This window comes from Mustela putorius, unplaced genomic scaffold (assembly GCF_011764305.1).
Source record: "Mustela putorius furo isolate JIRA1106 unplaced genomic scaffold, ASM1176430v1.1 tig00000551_pilon_pilon_pilon, whole genome shotgun sequence".
Taxonomy (NCBI): Eukaryota; Metazoa; Chordata; class Mammalia; order Carnivora; family Mustelidae; genus Mustela; species Mustela putorius.
In genome coordinates this window covers 10,955,450-10,975,984 of record NW_025421412.1, presented here as the reverse complement: position 1 = coordinate 10,975,984, position 20,535 = coordinate 10,955,450, and the positions used below count along the sequence as shown (strand labels likewise).

At 40.3% G+C, this 20,535-nt stretch overlaps 1 protein-coding gene across 2 annotated transcripts in view; it reads left to right on the top strand.

Moving 5' to 3' along the window:
- The window catches only part of PCCA (propionyl-CoA carboxylase subunit alpha), a 393,935-nt gene that overhangs the window by 50,454 nt on the left and 322,946 nt on the right, over window positions 1-20,535 (top strand). For both annotated transcript variants that reach the window (XM_045081355.1, XM_045081357.1), the window contains exons 5-6: window positions 15,145-15,258; window positions 16,482-16,535. In XM_045081355.1, the coding sequence (XP_044937290.1) occupies window positions 15,145-15,258; window positions 16,482-16,535 (168 nt within the window). The remainder of the gene's footprint in view (window positions 1-15,144; window positions 15,259-16,481; window positions 16,536-20,535) is intronic.

The window sequence follows — 20,535 nt, the reverse complement described above, 5'->3', positions numbered from 1 at the left end:
ATCCTCCCTGGCTTCTACCTACCAGAGGCCAGTAGCGTCCCTGCAGTCCCTGGTGGTGACAAGTAAAACTGCGGATTTTGGCCCCTCTGTCCTGCAGGACAGAATCGCTTCCCATTGAGATCCCTGGCACAGACAAAGGTCTAAGAATGCATACTCACCTGAGAAGTGATTCCTGGACAGGGGAGATGTAATGGGGACAGAGGTATGGTTAGTGGGGTTATTAGCTTTATTTTTATTTATTTTTTTAAAGATCTTACTTATTTATTTGAGAGCTAGAATGAGAGGGGAGAGGTCAGAGGGAGACGCAGAACCCCCGCTGAGCCGGGAGCCTGATATGGGACTAGATCCGAGACCTCTAGAATCATGGCCCAAGCCGAAGGCAGTTGCTTAGCCAACTGAGCCATCTAGGCGTCCCTATTAGCTTTATTTTGAACAAGAAAGATGTTTAGGTATTATGTGTAATAAAAATCCCAGGATATATCTTTGCTTCTTTGTAAGATCTCTATATTTAACTTAAAAATGGCTAATGGTCAAAAGGAGAAATACAGATAGCTCACAAATGTGAAAATAAGCCTAAAGTCACTGATCATTAGGGAAATACAAATTAAAACAAACAAACAAACCAGCAAAGAATCCCATTTCCCCCTCTGTTAGTTAATTAAAATCCAAAAGATCAATTAGTCAGTGTGGTGTGGGAAAATTCGTCCCTGGTAGTCATGTTAATTGACATAAACTTTTAAGTGTGTTGTTTGTAGCATTTAAACTTTCATATTTTTCTTAGAGACATGTACGTACATGTACAGATCGGCATGTTCAGGGAAGCCTAGTGCTGCTCTTAGAATCTGCATATTGGAAACCATATCCATTATTGGAGGAATGGTTACATAAGTTGTGGCTTACCCGGGTTACTAGGACTCTGTAGAGCAGTTAGGCAAGTTGGAAATGTTGTATAGCAGTTAAGTTGCAAGAATAATACATAGCATGATGCAATCTATGGAAAGGAATTCTTTCTTTTTTTTTTTTTTTTAAAGATTTTATTTATTTTTCAACAGAGATCACAAGTAGGCAGAGACGCAGGCAGAGGGACAGAGAGGAGGAAGCAGGCTCCCTGCTGAGCAGAGACCCCGATGTGGGTCTTGATCCCAGGACCCTGGGATCATGACCTGAGCCGAAGGCAGAGGCTTTAAACCACTGAGCCACCCAGGCGCCCCTGGAAAGGAAATCTTAAACATAAAATAAAACAATGCACTTTCATGCCTGCATGTGCATTTAAAAATGTGTAGGTGAGTCTAGAAGGACATGGAATGGTTGATAATTGCCTTTAGGGCGGGAAGTGGGATCTTTAAGGGGGTGGGAAGTACTGGTTATCCTTATAGCTTAAACTGTTTTAGGGGTGCGTGGGTGGCTCATTGGTTAAGTGTCTGCCTTTGGCTCAGGTCATGAACTCAGGGTCCTGGGATCAACCCCTGCATCAATCTCCCTGCTCAGTGGGGAGCCTCCTTCTCCCTCTCCCCTCTGCTTGTGCTCTCTCTTGCTATCTCTTCCTTGCAAATAAGTACAGATCTTTAAAAAAAATTTTTGAAGTAGTATATTCATATATTACTTGAGTGATTAAAAGAAAACCAAAGTTTAATAACGTCTACATGATTTGTTTTTATGCACAGTGTCATTAGTTAGTGGTACTTATTGAAGAGTGATAGTGCTGGATAGTAGTTTTTTGAGATCTTCTGACTTTGTTGGCTATCTGTATTTTACGTGTACTGACATGTAACTGTTCATATGCTCTGGAAATACTTTTTAAAAATAACCCTGATTTGGGCACCTGGGTAGCTCAGTCATTTGAGTGTTGGACACTTGATTTCAGCTCAGGTCATGATCTCGGGGTAGTGAGATTGAGCCCCGGCCCTGGGGTCTGCACTCAGTGGGGAGTGTGCTAGGGATTCTCTACTTTTCCCTCTGCCTCTCCCTCTGCTTGCTCTCTTTCTCTCTAAAAGAAATACATCTTAAGAATACTCTGATTAGGGACGCCTGGGTGGCTCAGTTGGTTAAGCAGCTGCCTTCAGCTCAGGTCATGATCCCAGCATCCTGGGATCGTGTCCCATATCGAGCTCCTTGCTTGACAGGGAGCCTGCTTCTCCCTCTGCCTGTGCCTGCCATTCTGTCTGCCTGTGCTCGCTCTCTCTCCCTCTCTCTCTGATAAATAAATAAAATCTTTAAAGAAAAAAAAAAGAATACTCTGATTACAGGGGCATCTAGGTGGCTCAGTCAGTTAAATATGTGCCTTCAGCTTAGGTCATGATCTCGGGGTCTTGGGATCAAGCCCAGTGTTGGACTCCCAGCTCTGTGGGGAGTCTGCTTCTCCCTCTCTCTGCTGATTCTTGCTGTCTCTGTCTCTCTTTCTCAGACAAATAAAATCTTAATAAAAAAATGCCTTGGTTACAAATTGAGTTTCTTTTCTTTCTTTCTTTCTTTTTTTTTTTTAAAGATTTCTTTATCTGGGGTGTCTGAGTGGCTCAGTCATTAAACATCTGCCTTGGCTCAGGTCATGATCCCAGCATTGGGCTCCCTGCCCCGTGGGAACCTGCTTTTCCCTTTCCCACTCCCTCTGCTTGTGTTCCCTCTCTTGCTGTGTCTCTCTCTGTCAAATAAATGAATAAAATATTAAAAAAAAAAAGATTTATTTGAGAGAGAGCTTGTGCAAGCAGGAGGAGGGGTAGAGGGAGAAGTTAAGAATCCAAGCCAACTCCCTGCTGAATGTGGAGCCTGATGCGGGGCTTGATCTCATGATCCTGAGATCATGACCTGAGGCGAAACGAAGAGTCCAGTGCTCAAATGACTCGGCCACCCAGGGGCCCCAACAAACGGAGGGTATTTCTTAATCCTGTTCCTCAAAATTCACTCTGCCATTGTTTCAGAAATTTGTATTCTGAAATTCTGAAATAGGATGTACATGGACTTAAATCTTCATCATTACAATCCCGAATGTGTATGTGCTAGCTTTTTAGCAAATGGAAGATGGTTACAAGCTAGAGCTGAACCCACACTCCCATTATTGGTATTTTCTTGTCTCTTCTTTTTGTTTTCCTCTCTTTTTGTCCCTTGCTACAGTTTTTCTTAGATAGAACTATTTATATTTTTTACTATATAACTAAGCCTTACAAATGCATTTTTTCATAATTGCTTGTTAGTGATAAGCTATATATTGTGATTGAATCTATATGGGTTTTGTTTTGTTTTTAAAGTTTTATTTCTTCAGGTAATCTTTCTACCCAATGTGGGGCTTGAACCCACAACCTGGAGATAAGAGCTCCACACTCCACTAACTGAGCCAGCCAGGTGCCCCATATATATATATTTTTTTTAATTGTAAAATATACAGGAAGTAAAATTTACTGCTTTATTAACTTTTAATTGTGTAATTCAGTGGCGTGAAGTGCATTTACCATGTTGTGTCACTATGACAACCACCCATTTCCAACACTTTGTGATCAAATCTCCACAGATTTTATAGGATCGCTTTCTAGATTGTCTTACATCTTTAAGGCCGTATGTTTGTCTGCTGGTCATGGTTTTGTTCCCATCCTAGAGACTTCTAGCCATGTTGGTGAGGTGCACGTGCTCACATCTGTTAGGTATTTCTCTGGGGTGGGATGATCTCTTTGAAAAGTTGCATCAGTCTGCAATCAGAAAGTTGTGTGGACCACCTTGTCTGTGTACTGAGCTTTCCCAGTAGTTACAGAGAAAGTAAAATGTCCTGCATCCCCAAGGATTACAATTAAGCCCCATGAAACACTAGTCTTTGGTTTTTTTTCTTTCTTTGCATTTGCTCTTCACGTTGGGGAAGCCAGGCTTCTATTTGGTGTTCTACTAACTTGGGCCCCACAGTCGCTGGAGATCTGATTTGTCACATTCAGTAGCTGCTTCTCTGAATCCCCATCTTAGTCCGTCTGTCTGAGGCCTGCAGCACTGAGGACTGGTCCTCCGTTTTGATGGCTTTCTTCTCCCTCCCCTTCTCTTGATGTCTCCAGGCTCTGTGCATTGGGTGCCCTCTGTCTGCTGCGGGAGTGGCCTTCTGAAGTGTCTTTTTCCGCCAGAGTCCTTTTTGTCGGATGAATTCCAATTTTCTCTTTATTAGCTGCAGTTACTAATCAAACATTTATACTCTAGTATAAGCCCCCTGCTTCTAGTTTTTAATTACTATGAATAATGCTGTCATGATTATGTGGTCAATGTGTGAGCATATGTTATCATTTCTCTTGCATATATACTTAGGTTGGAATTGTTGGGTCATTTGGTGACTATACTTAAACTTCTAGGTATTACCAGACTGTTTTCCAAAGTGGTTGCACCATTTTACATTCCCATTAGTAATGTATGAGGGTTCAAATTGCTCTTCATTTGTGCCAGTGCTTGTTATTATTTGTCTTTTTTTTTTTTTTTTTATTACAGTCATACTAGTCAGTGGGCTTTGGCATTGCATTGTGCTTAATGGTGTCTTTAGAAGAGCAAAAGCTTTATATTTTGAACTCCAGTTTCTCAAATTTCTTTTATGGATCAGTCTGCAGGACACTGGCATCTGCGGAGTCTATCACTTGGGCTTCCTTGCCCTTTGTTTCTGCTTGGCTGTTTGAAGATATCAAACAGATCATGTTGTTCATTCTACCTCCACTTCTGTGCCTTGTCTCAGTTTTGACAGTGCCCACATTGTCCCAAGGCCAGAGCAACTGTTGGGCCTATGCCAGGACAAGGGTGATTGTGGCTTCCCATTCTTGCTAATTTCTTGAACCTCACTATCCTCTGTTGGTTTTCCTAGCCCAACTCACATGTTCGTGTTATTTTTAGGTAGACATGGTTGATCATGTCATTTGACCTGTAGAATCCTGACTGACCCAGTTTGTACTGAAAAGCATTTCTGAGATGGGTTGGAATACTATGGCCTGTGAGCTAAATCTGGCCCACCACATGGTTTTTGTAGATAAAGCTTTATTGAAACACAGCCATGCCCATTTGGTTTTGTATTGTTTATGGCTGCTTTTGTGCTTCCAAAGCAGAGTTGAAGGGTTTGTGGGGTCTTGGCTCTACAAAACCTAAAATATTTACTCTGTGGCCCTTCACAGAAAAAGTTCGCTGATCCTAGATTCTGTCGCATGTAAGTTAGCTCACAGAATCTCCAAGAGGGCCAGAAGCCACGGACAACCCAGTCAGGTGAAACGAGTCTGTTCGAGAATAGCTTCAACTTCCACCACTGACCATTCTTGCCACTTTTGATATTCTGGGATAGAACCAAAAGTTCCTCTAGGTCGGTCCTAGAAGCACTGAGTCCTGTACTTCTATGCCTGGTGTGAGAGGTCATCTGCCTGCAGAGGTAAAGCTACTTCACATTACTCTTATTTCTTTAGGTGTGCCTGTTTGATGGAACTGGGGTCACATATATGTGACCCCATATATATATATATGGGGATGGATACATATATATTGTGAGGGAGTCTGGGAAATTTTTTTTTTTTTAAGATTTTTAAAATTTATTTGTCAGAGAGAGAGAGCACAGGCAGACGGAATGGCAGGCAGAGGCAGAGGGAGAAGCAGGCTCCCTGCTAAGCAAGGAGCCTAATGTGGGACTCGATCCTAGTACGCTAGGATCATGACCTGAGCTGAAGGCAGCTGCTTAACCAACTGAGCCACCCAGGTGTCTCGGGAAATTTTTTTTTTAAAGATTTTATTTTTAGGTAATGTCTACACCTAGTGTGGGGGCTCAAACTTATAACCTTGAGATCAGGAGTCATGTGCTCCACTGACTAAGCCATCCAGGCACCCGTGGGAAATGTTCTCTTTTGCTTTTTGCCCTTGGCAGTCAAGGAAAGCAAGTTAGAGAAAAATGTTGGAATGGTCATTTAGTCTTCATGCAGCATGGGAAGTTATCAGCCACTATTCGGTGCTTTTTGCTTTTAATACCTCGTTATAAAATTTAGTCTTATTTTCTTCTCATAAACACAAAGAAAAAAATCCCCTAAAATAGTTATGTCGGGGAAGTGACCCATGTCCTAGAAGATGGCAAGGATGACCTCTGCCACAATGCCATCAGTGCCCAGTGGTAAAAGCGCCTGTGTGGTAGCAGTGGTCGTCTGCTTACAAGTTCCCCAGAGGGATGCGATCCTTCTGTTGAGTGGCGGCAGATGAAGTGGGTTGTGTCCTGGCTAAGGAGCACAGGCCTATCGAGCTGTGTTTTACTCTAATCTTTACCGTGAGATTTTACTCTCCTCGCACGCTCACAAGTCAGCTCTCATCGTTTCATGGTGCTGATGAAGATAAACAGCAACTGGGCCAGACGCGGAGGATCATCAGAAGGACCGATCACTTCTCCCAGCCGTGGTGGTGGTCGGAGTGTCAGTGTTTTTGTTCTGGTTCCCAATGTCCCAGTTCCCAGAAGGTGATATAAAGAAGGTCAGATGATACCTGTACATGAAATGGTTTGCGTTTAGCCTTCTTCTCACATAGTGAATCTTTTATAATAGATTATCACGTCTCTGTGCTTTGCCGGAGAGTCGGACACTGTTCTTCTCTTCTAGGGCTGTTGGCTATTGAAACACTTGTGCAAATATACTTTGAGACAAAAGGTAGTTGGAGGCTTGCTCATATAATGTGCAGAAATATTAAATACTCAAGGAAAGTTCTAGCTGACTTGAGTCCAGGACTCAGCTTGTTTTATAACAAGCAGTAGACAAACAAGTGCCCCTCCATCAGGAAGCAAGTAGTTCTAGAATAGTCACCCTGTGGCTGTTTGTTTTACTTAGTTGCGTAGCTTATGTGACCAGCCACAGAAACTGCTCAGGATCAAGGGGCGGTTTAGACTTTAACATTTGGAACACTTGGCAAGGCTGTTTGGGGTGATCGGATCCCATGGTGAACTGTCTGGTCGAAAAGTACGTAACGACCAATTATTTCCATCTTTGACTCTGAGAACCTCTCAGATAGGCCTGGCCATATTTTAATGAAATCGCTCTATCCAGTCTACTAACCTGGTTCTTCTCATTAAGAAGAATTAAGTTGGTGCTTATGGCAGTGATTGTATTTGAGATATTATTTCAAGTAATAGTTACTGATATTACAAAATATGGAGGCTTAAATAGGATGGCTTTCAAATGTTCTCTCACGTAACATCTCATAATTTTAGGTTAGGGTTGCCAGTGTATTTCCAAGGATGTCCAGGGGCTTTGGTTATTGCTCTGCCATCCCCTAGGGCATAGATAGACAGATTTTGCCAATAAAGACTCCAAGTAAAATATTTTATGTGGCTGTCCCAAGTACTCAGCTTTGCAGTTACAGCACAAAAAATGCCATAGGCAGTAAGTAGCTGTGCTCCCATGAAACTTCCTTGTACAAAAGCAGGCACTGGGCTGGATTTGGCCCTCATTGTAAGGGACTGCTGTCCCTTGTCTTAGGAAGTTGCTTTAGTTTGCGTTGTTGAACTTGGTTACTATAGCATCTGTGTTCCAGATTAAGGGAAGGAACATGGCCAAAACTCAGAAAAGATGCTTATGTTTAAGTTGTAGGGAATTCGCACTTTCTGATCCCAGTGACTCAAACTCTCAGTCTGATAAATCTTGTCTCTACGTGGGCAGTCATGTGCCGTGGGAGCAGGGAAATGAAAGTTTTTTGGGCACAGTAGTGGTCTGCCACAGTGGTACTATGTCTTTATTTTAAACTCCTTTGGAACGGAGGGGTGTAAACCCTTGTGTTCATTTAAAGTACATTGTAGGTCCATTCAGTTCCTCTTACTGGGAATCAACACTACAGGGATGACTTTTTTCTTTTTTTAAAGATTTTATTTGAGAAAGATTGAGAGAAAGTGCATACAAGCAAAGAGGGGGCAAATGGAGAGGAAGAAGCACTCCTGCTGAGCAGGGAGCCTGACATGGGGCTCCATCCCAGGACCCCGGGATCATGACCTGAGCCGAAGGCAGCCCCCCAACGGGTGTCTTTTTTTTTTTTTTTTAAGATTTTTATTTATTGGGGCGCCTGGGTTCCTCAGTGGGTTAAAGCCTGTGCCTTCGGCTCAGTTCATGATTTCAGGGTGCTGGGATTGAGCCCCGCATCGGGCTCCCTGTCTCTCTTGCCTGATTCTCTGTCTGCTTGTGATCTCTGTCAGTCAAATAAACAAAATCTTATAAATAAATAAAAATCTTTTTTTTTTTTTTTTTGAGAGAGATAGACAATGAGAGAGAGCATGAGAGGTGAGAAGGTCAGAGGGAGAAGCAGACTCCCCATGGAGCTGGGAGCCCGATGTGGGACTCGATCCTGGGACTCTGGGATCCTGATCCAAGCCTAAGACAGTTGCTTAACCAACTGAGCCACCCAGGTGCCCTCTCGGATGTCTTTTACATGTCTTTTACTTACAACTTCGCATATCTCAGTCAAGACTAAAGTTTTTAGTAAATGGGTTTTTATTGGTGACATTAGTTGTTTAATATTTAGCAGTATGGATATTAGAAATGGATGCTTATTAAGACCTGGCGGTCTTACTATATTTCTCTTGTTAGTTTGCTTACTTATGCTCCCAGTGACCATTTCCAGCCCTTTTGATAATCTTCTTATACCACCCATGACTCCCCTTTAATTGTTCTTGTCTCTTGATTTACACACAAAATAGCAACTGACAAAACCAGAGCCTTTCATCTCTAACACGGATGTATAGATCTACATCCGTGTTAGATGCCCGTTCTTGGCATCTTCCCAGCATGAAGAGGGAAAGACCGAGACTTGATCGCATCTCTGCTGCTTTCTCTGCATGGTGGCTCCAGAATGTCTTTGGAGAAGTCCTTCCAGGTGGCACAGTAGCTGGGGAGTGGGTGCTTTGGGAGCTTGTCTTTACCAGGTCTGTTTTTCCTTCTGTGCATCCTGTTAGTCTTTCCTGTCTGATTCTCCTTTATCCCCCCCATCCTTTTTAAAGATTTTATTCATTTACTTAGCACATAAGTAGAGGAGAAGCAGATTCCTCGCTGAGCAGAGTTTACCCCTCCCCCCTCAGGGCTTGATCCCAGGACCCTGAAGATCCTGACCTGAGCCAAAGGCAGATGCTTAACCACCTGAGCCACCCAGGTGCCCCTCTTCATCTTTTTCCTTTTTAAATGCTGCCTGGCTGTGTGTGTGTGTGTACACACTCCACATCTACTTATTTCACTCATCTGTTGATGGACATCTAGGTTCTTTCCATAGTTTAGCTATCAACTATTGTTGATAGTGGTGTTAAAAACATAGGGTGCACGTGCCCCTTCGAGTCACGGTGTTGGTATCCTTTGGTTAAATACATAGTCATGCAGTTGCTGGGTAGGAGGGTAATGGAGGTCAATGGAGGGTAGCTCCATTTTCAACTTTTTGAGGAACCTCTGTACTGGGAAGACAGGCTTTTAGAAAACAGATTGAGAGTTTTGCAACTAGAAAAAACCTCTTCTCTTTCCCCCAAAACTTTTAATTTGTGTTTTTACCATTTTGAAAATTATATGTTATAACAGAAGAAAAGTAGTAAAGTTACTGACTCTGCCATCCAAAAATCATGAATAAATGTTTTATGTAAAACAAAGCTTTATAAGGTGGAATCAAAGCAAATGTAGTATTTATTGATTTTGAAATGAAAGCATTGCCTTTTTAGAAGGGAATGCTACACTGCTAATCTGTTGACATTTGTATAAGGCTCTTTAAATACTTGTGTAGAATAGAAAGGTTCCCCCCTTCCTTAGAAATAGGATTTTATTTGGTTTTTAAAAATGATTTTTCTGGGGGCGCCTGGGTGGCTCAGTGGGTTAAACCTCTGCCTTTGGCTCAGGTCATGATCCCACGGTCGAATCAGGCTCTCTGCTCAGCAGGGAGCCTGCTTCCTCCCCTCTCTCTGCCTGCCTCTCTGCCTACTTGTGATCTCTGTCTGTCAAATAAATAAATAAAAACTTTAAAAAAAAAGATTTTTCTGGGGGTGCCTGGCTGGCTCAGTTGGTATATGTATGACTCTTGGTCTCGGGGTGTGAGTTCACACCCCATGTTAGTTAGAGATTAGTAGAGATTAGTTTTAAAAAAATGTAAAAAAGGAAAAGATTTGTTTCCCTGGGTTTTCAAATTAAGATTGATATAGTTGGCATTCTTTTCTTTACCTTTTCAGTCTTCAAGGGTAACTTTTGCTTCTTGATAAAGAATTGGGTTAGATCTTGTGGATACTGAAGGCTGGACAGATTGTCTGAGCCATTACTATTCTAGGGCTAGGAACACGTCTAATCTATATTCTCTCATTCTGAAAGTGTTTCACGTTGTGTTGCGTTCTCACTGGATGATATCCCTGGGAAAACTCAAGTATTTATGAACATGGTAAAGAGTGCCTGCCTACCTGATGACAAATCTTGAGTGATAGGTTTCAAAAAACGCTCCCAGCATGAGGAAGTGTCTTCAAGGCTGGGTATCTTCCCCCTCTTTCTTAGAAAGAAAAACTTTCACTCAGATCTGGTCTAGTGTACTTTTTGACACAAGGTGCAATGTTTTTGACCAGGTAGAGTTTTTTGTTTTTTTTTTTTAAAGCTTATCTGAGGCATCTGATGGGTTAATATGAAATTTTCCATTAACTCAGTTCTAAGATTCAGGCACTTTTTTTTTTTTTTTTTTAATTTTCAGAATGCCTTTCTTTTTTTAAATTTTTAAATTAAAAAAAAAATAAACATATAATGTATTATTAGCCCCAGGGGTACAGGTCTGTGAATCGCCAGGTTTACACACTTCATAGCACTCACCATAGCATATACCCTTCCCAGTGTCCATAACCCCACCACCCTCTCCCGACCCTTTCCCCACAGCAACCCTCAGTTTGTTTTGTGAGATTAAGAGTCTATTATGGTTTGTCTCCCTCCTGATCCCATCTTGTTTCATTTATTCTTCTCCTACCCCCCCAAACCCCCCATGTTGCTTCTCCACGTCCTCATATCAGGGAGATCATATGCTAGCTGTCTTTCTCCGATTGACTTACTTTGCTCAGCATAATGCCCTCTAGTTCCATCCACGTCATCGCAGATGGCAAGATTTCATTTCTTTTGATGGCTGCATAGTATTCCATTGTGTATATATACCACATCTTCTTGATCCATTCACCTGTTGATGGACATCTAGGTTCTTTCCATAGTTTGGCTGCTGTGGACATTGCTGCTATAAACATTCGGGTGCACGTGCCCCTTCGGATCACTACGTTTGTATCTTTAGGGTAAATATGCAGTAGTGAGATTGCTGGGTCATAGGGTAGCTCTATTTTCAACTTTTTGAGGAACCTCCATGCTTTTTTCCCAGAGTGGCTGCTCCAGCTTGCATTCCCACCAACAGTGTAGGAGGTTCCCCTTTCTCCGCATCCTCACCAGCATCTGTCATATCCTGACTTGTTAATTTTAGCCATTCTGACTGGTGTGAGGTGATACCTCATTGTGTTTTGATTTGTATTTCTCTGATGCTGAGTGATGTGGAGCATTTTTTCATGTATTTGTTGGCCATCTGGGTGTCGTCTTTGCAGAAATGTCTGTTCATATCCTTGTCAGGCATAATTTTTAACCTGTGTCCAAGTGTTTAAAGTCATTTGGAAAAAATGAATGCAGATGGTGATTTTTTTTTCGTTTCTCTAAGTTGAAAAACATTTTGTTCTGTTAGATTCTTATTTGGGAACTAAAAACCAGGTTCAAGTAATTTTTTTCAATTTAAATAATAAATTAAAATAGAAAACTAAATGCTTGAGAAAATTATTGGAAAAATTTCTGAAGACCACTTCATACTTTAAATCTTTTTTCTTTTGGAAACTTGTAGCCAGCAATATCCTAGTTAATGGATGAGGTCAGTTTAACCTTTTCCATGATTGTTATATATTGTTGAAGTATAAAAAAAGGAATTGATATTTTTTAAGATGTTGAAATTCTTGAAACATAAATCCATCTGGTCAGTGTAAGCAGTGATAAGTGGCTCTTCAGAAGACCTCCTACATGGCTGAATGCAGTTGGTTTTTCTCTTAGTAACGCAGTAAAATCACTTCAGGCATTTAGTACAATAATAACAACAAAATTGAAGTTTGAGTTTCAAAAGTTAAAAAAATTTTTCTTTCTGATCGAGTCAGAAGTAAGTACCTCCTTGGGAACTAAGGCAGCAGAGGATTCTAGTTTTTTCTTTCAAATGGCCTTGCCCAGGATTTTTGCTCGTACTGAACCTGGGCTTCACTGTGGGTTTGTTGAGATGCTAGTGTAGCTTCTACCCCAAAGAAAGGTTTGTTTCCAGTCAGCCATTTATATTTATTTATTTCAAGATTTTAAAAATTTGTCAAAGAGCGAGCAGAAGCATGAAGAGCCGCAGGCAGAACAGGCATAGCAGTCAGAGGGAGAAGCCCAGTGCAGGCCTCGATCCTAGGATCCTGGGATTATGACTTGAGCCAAAGGCAGATGCTTAACCGACTGAGCCACCCAGGTGTTCCCAATCAGCCATTTAGAAACAGCATGTTTTGCCTTTTCTTTGTAAAGCCCATAAGCAGTTTTGACCTGCTTTTGACATTAATTTATTTGAATGTTTATTTGAATAATACTGATCATCTGCTAAAATATGTTAGGCTCTGAGCTAGATAGTCATGTGATAACAGGAAACATGTCTATTAAGATGTTAGTTATAAAACAAAGGGTTAAAAAATTATATATGCGATATGGTTGAAAAGTGTGTTTAGAAAAAACGACTGGGGTGCCTGGGAGGCTCAGTGAGTGAAAGCCTCTGCCTTCGGCTCAGGTCATGATCCCAGGGTCCTGGGATGGAGCCCTGCATCAGGCTCTCTGCTCAGCAGGGAGCCTGCTTCCTCCCTCTCTCTCTGCCTGCCTCTCTGCCTACTTGTGATCTCTTTCTCTGTCAAATAAATAAATAAAATCTTTAAAAAAAAATGACTAGAAGCAAGTAAGTCAAAATACTATTTAGAGTCTCCTCTTTTACTTTTTGATGCATGCTTATTAAAAGAATTTTGGACATAAAAATATATATACATATGTGTGTATATGTCTTTTAATTTCTTCCCATGCAGCCTTCTGTTCCCGTATGTATTGCTAAGATTGGAGAATTTTTAATTTGGATAGACTTTTACCTCAAAGACAGTGGCTTAGTGGTCCCTATGTGGCTCACTTGGTTAAGCATCTGCTTTCTGCTCAGGTCATGATCCCCGGGCTGGGGATCGAGCCCTCCACTGGGCTCCCTGCTCAGCGGAGGCCTGCTTCTTCCTCTCCCTTTGCTGCTTCCCCTGCTTGTGCTCAGTCGTTCACTCCCTGTCAAGTAAATGCCATGTATGTGTATCTCTGAGTTAATAAGCTTTTAGCACATTACATTGTGCTGGGAGTGATTTTTGTTGTTGTTGTTTAAAAAGCGATTTAAGGCATAATCTCTGTCTTGTAGGACCTTCTAATCTGGTAGAGGAGAGCTTCTGAATTGCAACAGACAGAATCTATAAAGCAGTCAGAATCACATTGCTAGGGAGGATGGAATTAAATGCCAGAATTTGCACTAAGGACTATCAGAGTTCAGATGAAAGGAGATTCATCTGACGCTGAAGTACCTGGGAACGACCCTTTGGCAGAAGTGAAACTTAAGGTGCATCTTTAATAGGTAGTACTTTGAGGAGGATAAAATACACAATAAATATGGATTTAACTTTACTTTATTCCCACCTGGCTAATGCATTCTTTTTAAAGGATTGCTCGGTGTTGAGTTTCTTTTTTATAGAGAAAACCCTACAGCCACAATACAGTCACAGAGTTGTTAGTAATAGGGGCTGAACTGGGAAAGCACAGTAGAGGGAGGAGCATTCTGGTCTGAGAGGAGAAGAACCACTCGAGGTTGGAGGGCTGGCGGAAGCGAGGCAAAAATAATCACGAGGAGAGCCTTGCTTTGAACATGGGAATATTTAGGATCCCTTTGTGAGCCTGGCTGATTTTTCTTACGGGGACACTATTAAAGATATTTCAGAGTATGTGTATCTGAGTATTTTCTATTAGATATTGATGTATAAATCTCTTGGGCACAATATAATTTTTTACTTACTGGAAAATATTGAATTGATAAATATAACTCTGAACTTTCTAAAACATGACTTAACTGGTTGTATTTTTTTGTCAGTTTCATTTAAAGCAATGCTTCTTAATTCATGGCTGAAGAATAGAACTTAGCAATACCCAAAAGTATTTTCCATTTTAGACTTTTGTGGGGGAAGTGGGGTCATAAATGTCCAGGTAGATCTTGGTGCTCTAGTTTTTATGTCTGCCTTGTGAAATACGTTTAAACAGATTGGAAGTGCCTTAAACTGGAAAACTGGAAAACTGTTAGGGAAAGCCATTTCAAAGATATATGAATCCCTTTATCAGTTTTAAAAGAATAGTTTCTTTTGGAAATAAGTTACTCTTTTCAGTACTGAAGGCCTCACCTCAAGCAAAAATAGGTTTAAAACTTTGTACAGTGAGTAGACTTAAAAATGTAGCATATATTTTAAAGTTTTGAGTAGACTTAGAGTTAATGCACATATCAGCTCTTCTATGAGTAAAAGTAAAAATGGATGAGGATCAAATGTGAGAGTATTTAAATGATTGTCAAGATTTTCTGGCTCGTTGATATTGAACTCTTTAGTTCTGGACTTTAATTTGTGCCTGGTGCTGACCTGATGCTGTGCAGGGACACTCACTGCATCCCTTCATTCAGTTTCTCTAATTATCCCCACTTCCTGGGGAGCTTGTTTAGAACTGGGCATGAGTGCTTGTTAGGAAAATATTGGGTTACTCTGGCTACATGTAACAGGGTAGTTTTTGATATAAGATTTATATGTAAATGAACTAAATAGGAGGCCAACGTTGTTTGCAGGGATTTTATTTAATCAAATTGGTAGAGAATATTACGGAAGTTATCTGGCTAGACAACGATTAGGCTTGTAATAAATGAAAGTCATGGTTAATAGAGTTCCTGAGCTGATATGTTACACTGTTCTTTTTTAGTGCACTTTCAGAAAGGAGCTCTGACTACCTAAATGATAAAGGAAACAGTCACAAGTGCAGTTTTTGTGTATTCACAAATGATGGGAGTTCTGTTTGCTGGGAGCATCAGTAACGCAGAGATTTGTCTCTTCAGGTTCATGTGAAAATGGCGGATGAGGCTGTCTGTGTTGGCCCAGCTCCCACCAGTCAAAGCTACCTCAACATGGATGCCATCATGGAAGCCATTAAGAAAACCAGGGCCCAAGCTGTGAGTCTGAATGAATCTGTCTGCTGCAGCTGTTTCATATATAGTGAGCAGAAAGCTAGAGGTTGTATTCAGAAAAAAAAAGAAAGAAAAAAAAAAAAGAAAGAATGATTGAAAATGCTGTTGCAGTTAGTTCATGTCACATGAGTTAAATGTGGCCGAATTCGCTACTGGAAATCAAAGGCTTTGTAGCATCTGGCAGTGTTGGTCGCTGATCCTGCAGGTGGCTGTCGGATTCAGCTTTCACACCAGGGAGCAGTTTCAGTTCATTTCCAAATTTGTTAGGGGGGAAAAAAAAGAAGAAATCCCAATTAGTTTTGAGTATTAACCCTTTCGGTGCAATAAGGACATTAAAAAGAATCTGTGTTATAAAGAGGATCCGAAAGATTCTTGTTTAAATTGTTTTAATCATTTAAAAATTACATATACGTGGTTGTTCTTCCAGAAATAAAAACTATGCAATTGGTAATTATTTTAGTTTGATAATGTCAGTAGAATACATTTAACATACATGGAGATAGCACTAATTCTTTCCCATCTCCAGTTCTGTTTGAATGGGGTGGAGTCCGGGGAATAAACTGATTTCTGACATGAGGAGTCGTGTTCTGTTGGTGCTGTGTGTGTGTGTATGTGTGTGTTTTAGATCAGAGACCTAATTACATATAATGTTGGAAAACTACGCAGAGTTATCTCTGAAATTGGTTGAAAACATCCAACACCAGCAATTAGCCTGGAGTGCTTCAATTAGTGTTCACATGTCTTGTGAAAGAAATGTTTTAGTAAGATACATGTTTAAATAAATAACTGAATTCATGAACGCATATTATAGATATTTACAGTTTATTATCAGAATTAATGAAGGTAAAGCTCTTTAACCCTTGAACGATAGCTTGTCAGAATACAATCTTTCGTTAAGTGTCTCTATAAAATGCATTTGGTGGAGTGAAATTTTCCTGTGATGCAGTTGTTTAAATTTTGTACCAGGTTCCTAAAGCTTAGTTCAGCATTTAAAAATCTCAGATGTGTAGCTACTTCTAGATTATGATATTGGCTCCTTGGAAATTTGGCTTTCTTTACAGTAGAATTGTTTTCCTGAAAGTATGTCCAATCTTGACTGATAATAGAGGGCCCTTGAAATATAAACACATGAGTGTACTCTCTGTGTTGTTTATAAAAGTTTTGTGATAATGATAAAATTGAAAGTGCTTTTTGTTTTCATTTCTAAGGTACATCCAGGTTATGGATTCCTTTCAGAAAATAAAGAATTTGCCAAATATCTGGTAAGCGTCTAATGAACCAGAGTCTGTTAACTTATATTGCTTTTGTAAATGTGGGTAGTGATGGATTACAGGTTTTTAAAAATTTTTTATTTACTTGAGAGAGCGGAGAGCGAGAGAACGAGTCGGGGGAGGTTGGTGGACAGTGGGAGAGGGAGAAGCAGACTCCCTGCTGAGCAGGGAGCCTGACAAGATGCTCATCCCAAGATCCTGGGATCATGACCTGAGCTGAAGGCAGGTGCTGATTAACCCACTGAGCCCCCCAGGTGACCGTGAATTACAGAATTGTAATTGACTTGTCAATTCTCTGAAAATTATTTGTGCAAAGTGAAGAGTTTTTATTCTGTAACCCAGGTCTTCGTTTGAAGAATAAAAGTGGAAAAGTTATAAAATCATTTTTATACCTAACAAATGACACCAAGTTTGTTATATATTATATGGACTTTTAGAAAATTCAATGCTTGAGTGCCTGGTCGGCTCAGTTGGTTAAGCATCTGCCTTTGGCTTAGGTGCGCATTAGGCTTGTTTCTCAGCGGGGAGCCTGCTTCTCCCTCTCCCGCTCCCCCTTTTGTGCCCTCTCTCTCTTTCTCTGTCAAATATATAAATAAAATCTTTTTTTTTAAAGATTTTATTTATTTATTTGACAGAGAGAGATCATAAGTAGGCAGAGAGGCAGGCAGAGAGAGGAGGGGAGCAGGCCCCCCGCTGAGCAGAGAGCCGGATGCGGGACTCGATCCCAGGACCCTAGGATCATGACCTGAGGACATGACTGAGCCACCCAGGCACCCCTATAAATAAAATCTTTAAAAAAATATAAACATAAACATGAAAGTTAGCTCTTCAGTAGCTAACTATGTCAAGGAGTCTTTGATTTATTATTATACAAGAACATTATTTCTCTTTTCATTGCATATTGTGGCATTTAAGGTTAAGTCTTACTACTTTCTCTATTTTGGGAAAAGATGTATGTATGATCTGGGTCTCTTTTAGATATTACTACCGTGACCAGATGAGTTGAACTGATTTCCCAGGTGTATTTATAAATACATTCAAGATGGTACTGATACCTTAGTTTTCTGGTGCTAAAATAGGATTTTTTGAATACTTCGAGGAGCGGATTTCAGTTATCCCAGGTGGTATCTTAATTTATTATTCTAATATGTTATACTTTGTTTCTGTGAAATGCTTGTGTTTTGTTCTTTCACGGATTTAAAATTATTTATGAATGTACTTTTCTAGATGACATTTCCACTTAAAAGCCATAAATTTAATTTGGACAGTTTTTAAGAACTAAGAGTTCTAGTTTAGAATGATCTATTTTAACCTATTGAAAGATTTAAAACTAGGGCCTAAAGATTAAACTGAGGCCTACAGAAACTGTGATGTAAGGTGACATACATGGCTAATGGTAACAAGTCTGGAGAGGGCAGATTATGTAGAAGCAGCCAAAGGTCCAGATTTAGCAGATTGTGTGTAGTATAGTCACATTTTCCCATGGACATTCTTTTTTGTTACCATCTTGTTCGAAATTTTGGCTGAGTTCTGTCACTCATTATGTCAGAAAGTGATTTGAATATAACATATACAAATGTGCCTGTACAATATAATGTACTAAATTTAAGTTGTAGAGATGAGGCGTCTCTAAACCATGACCCATGAGCCAAATGTAGCCTGCCACCTGTTTTTTGTAAGTTATATTTTATTGGCATGAAGTCAAGCTCTTTCATTTATGTGTTGTCTGTGGATGTTTTTGCTCTGTAAAGCAGAATGGTGTAGCTATAGCAGAGACTGAATAACCTGCAAAGCCTAAAGTATTTACTGCGTGGCCCTTTTGTAGTAAATATTGACCAATACCTGATATTGATGAGTATTTGGGTCTCAGAGAAGTTAAAGGATAGGCCATTATGTTCATTCATGAATTCATTTAATCATTAAAAAATGATTATTTGTATCTATGTTTAAGGTATCCGAGGAGGATATAAAAATGAATCAGATATGTGCCCTGCCCATATTCACAGTCAAGTCAAATAATTCAAGTACACAAATGACTTCAGGGAAGAAAATATTACAAAGAAGTTCACATTCTCCTTAAATGAAGATTATTTCCTGTAGGAAGATTGTAGATTCACAGTCCTGTGAATGACTGCCTTCCTTTCTCATGAATTTTCTTTCTGATCTCCTCTTCCCCATTTCCCTTTCAAGTCCAGAACAGTATGCAACTCTGATTTTATCTATGTGGGCTGTGATCATGGTAACTCTCAGAGGTGTTTTGTGCATGACTGTTGAAATTTATTTATATTATGGCTTAAGAATGTTGAGAAATAGGAGGGGGTTTTTGAGTAGATGAAGCCTTGGACTCTTAATTTTGGCTCAGGTCATGATCTCTGGCTTCTGAGACTGAGCCCTGCCTCCGGCTCCCAGTCTGGCATGGAGCCTGCTTAAGAGTCTCTTTACCTCTCACTTTCTGCCCCCTCTCTTCCCTTCTCCCTTTGCTGTCACCACTGCCTCTCCTGCCCCCGCATGCTCTCTCTCTCTCTCTCTCTCTCTCTCAAAAGAAAAGAAAAGAAAAGAAAAGAAAGTTGAGAAATGTTACCACTAGTATGTTTTATAGATAGTTTTAACTACGTATGTTTTCTTAATGTTAGTAGAATTCACATTTTAGACACAGATCTCTGACTTTATTATGTTAAAGTTAAAAATTTTCAGGGATGTAAAATCTTAAAGTTAAGCTCCATGTATACATTGAAAGAGAAGGTTTCCTTCATCTGTGCAACTCTGACCCCAACCCCCACTGAATTCCCTGGAGGCTGCCACTGTACCCTTGCACCCCTGTTTATATCCTTCTGGAGTGAGTGAGTGTGTGGGTTAGTATTTTGCTGTAGATTGTTATGTACGGGACTCCTCATTTGCTGAAGTCGGATTTTGTTTATAGGAAAAGAAGTGGCACTGAACGTTTCTTGCTTCCCCCAGGCTCTTAAAAATAGGTGTGGTGAATACCAACCTTCACATAACACTAGCATCATTCTTACTTTATCTTCCTGACAATCTGTGATGGTAAGTATTACCATCCTCGGTGTTAAGAAGAGAGAATAATCTCAGTAGTAAAGGCTTTGCTTGGTGTCACATGGCTAGTAAAGACAGTATAGTTTCTAACAGAAGTTAGAAATTCCCAGCTCAGTAAATGTTCCAAACTGCTTCAAAGATGAATTGAAACTAGACCAAGTTATTAGTGTTTTCTGTTTTTGTTTTTTGAAATGATAGCTTTGGCCGGTGCCTACTTTTGCTCTTGGAGGCTTTTCTCTTCTCGCTCATTCTTTCCCCCCATTGGTGCACCATATTTAAGGTCTAAAAACAATTATTTTTGTTTTTCTGATCTTTTGCTCTTGGACACCAGTGAAAGTAACTGTCTGCACTTGGATTTGCTGACTTTATAAGTAAACTTCTTTTAAAAAAAGAGTTTATTTATTTGACAGGGAGAGAGACCATGAGAGAGGGAACAGAAGTGGGGGAGTAGGAGAGGGAGAAGCAGGATTCCTTCTGAGCAGAGAGCCAAGATGCGGGGCGTGATCCTGGGACTCCAGGATCGTGACCTGAGCCAAAGGCAGATGCTTAAGGAATGAGCCCCCCAGGAAACCCCCACAGGAGCCCCCTGACTTTACAAGTAAAGTAATTGAGTGAGCTGGTAGAGCTGTGCAATGGTCATTGATACCTTTTACTGCTCTATGGTGTATTTACTTTGAATTAATTAATCTGGTTTCCATGGATTTAGAGGAAAAAGTTAGTGACTCTTTCCTTCTGACAGTTTTATAATATATTTATAATTGTGACTCTTAAATGTTATGTTCAGGAGCATTTAGGAAACATATGCAAGTAAGTTCATAAAACCCTTATAACAGAATGTCCTTTGAAATGTTTGGGAATATGTTTCTTTTCCTGCATGTCGGATTAGAGGTTACCTTCCAGAATATTTGTTGAAGAATTTGAAGGTGATGTTGAGCAGAAA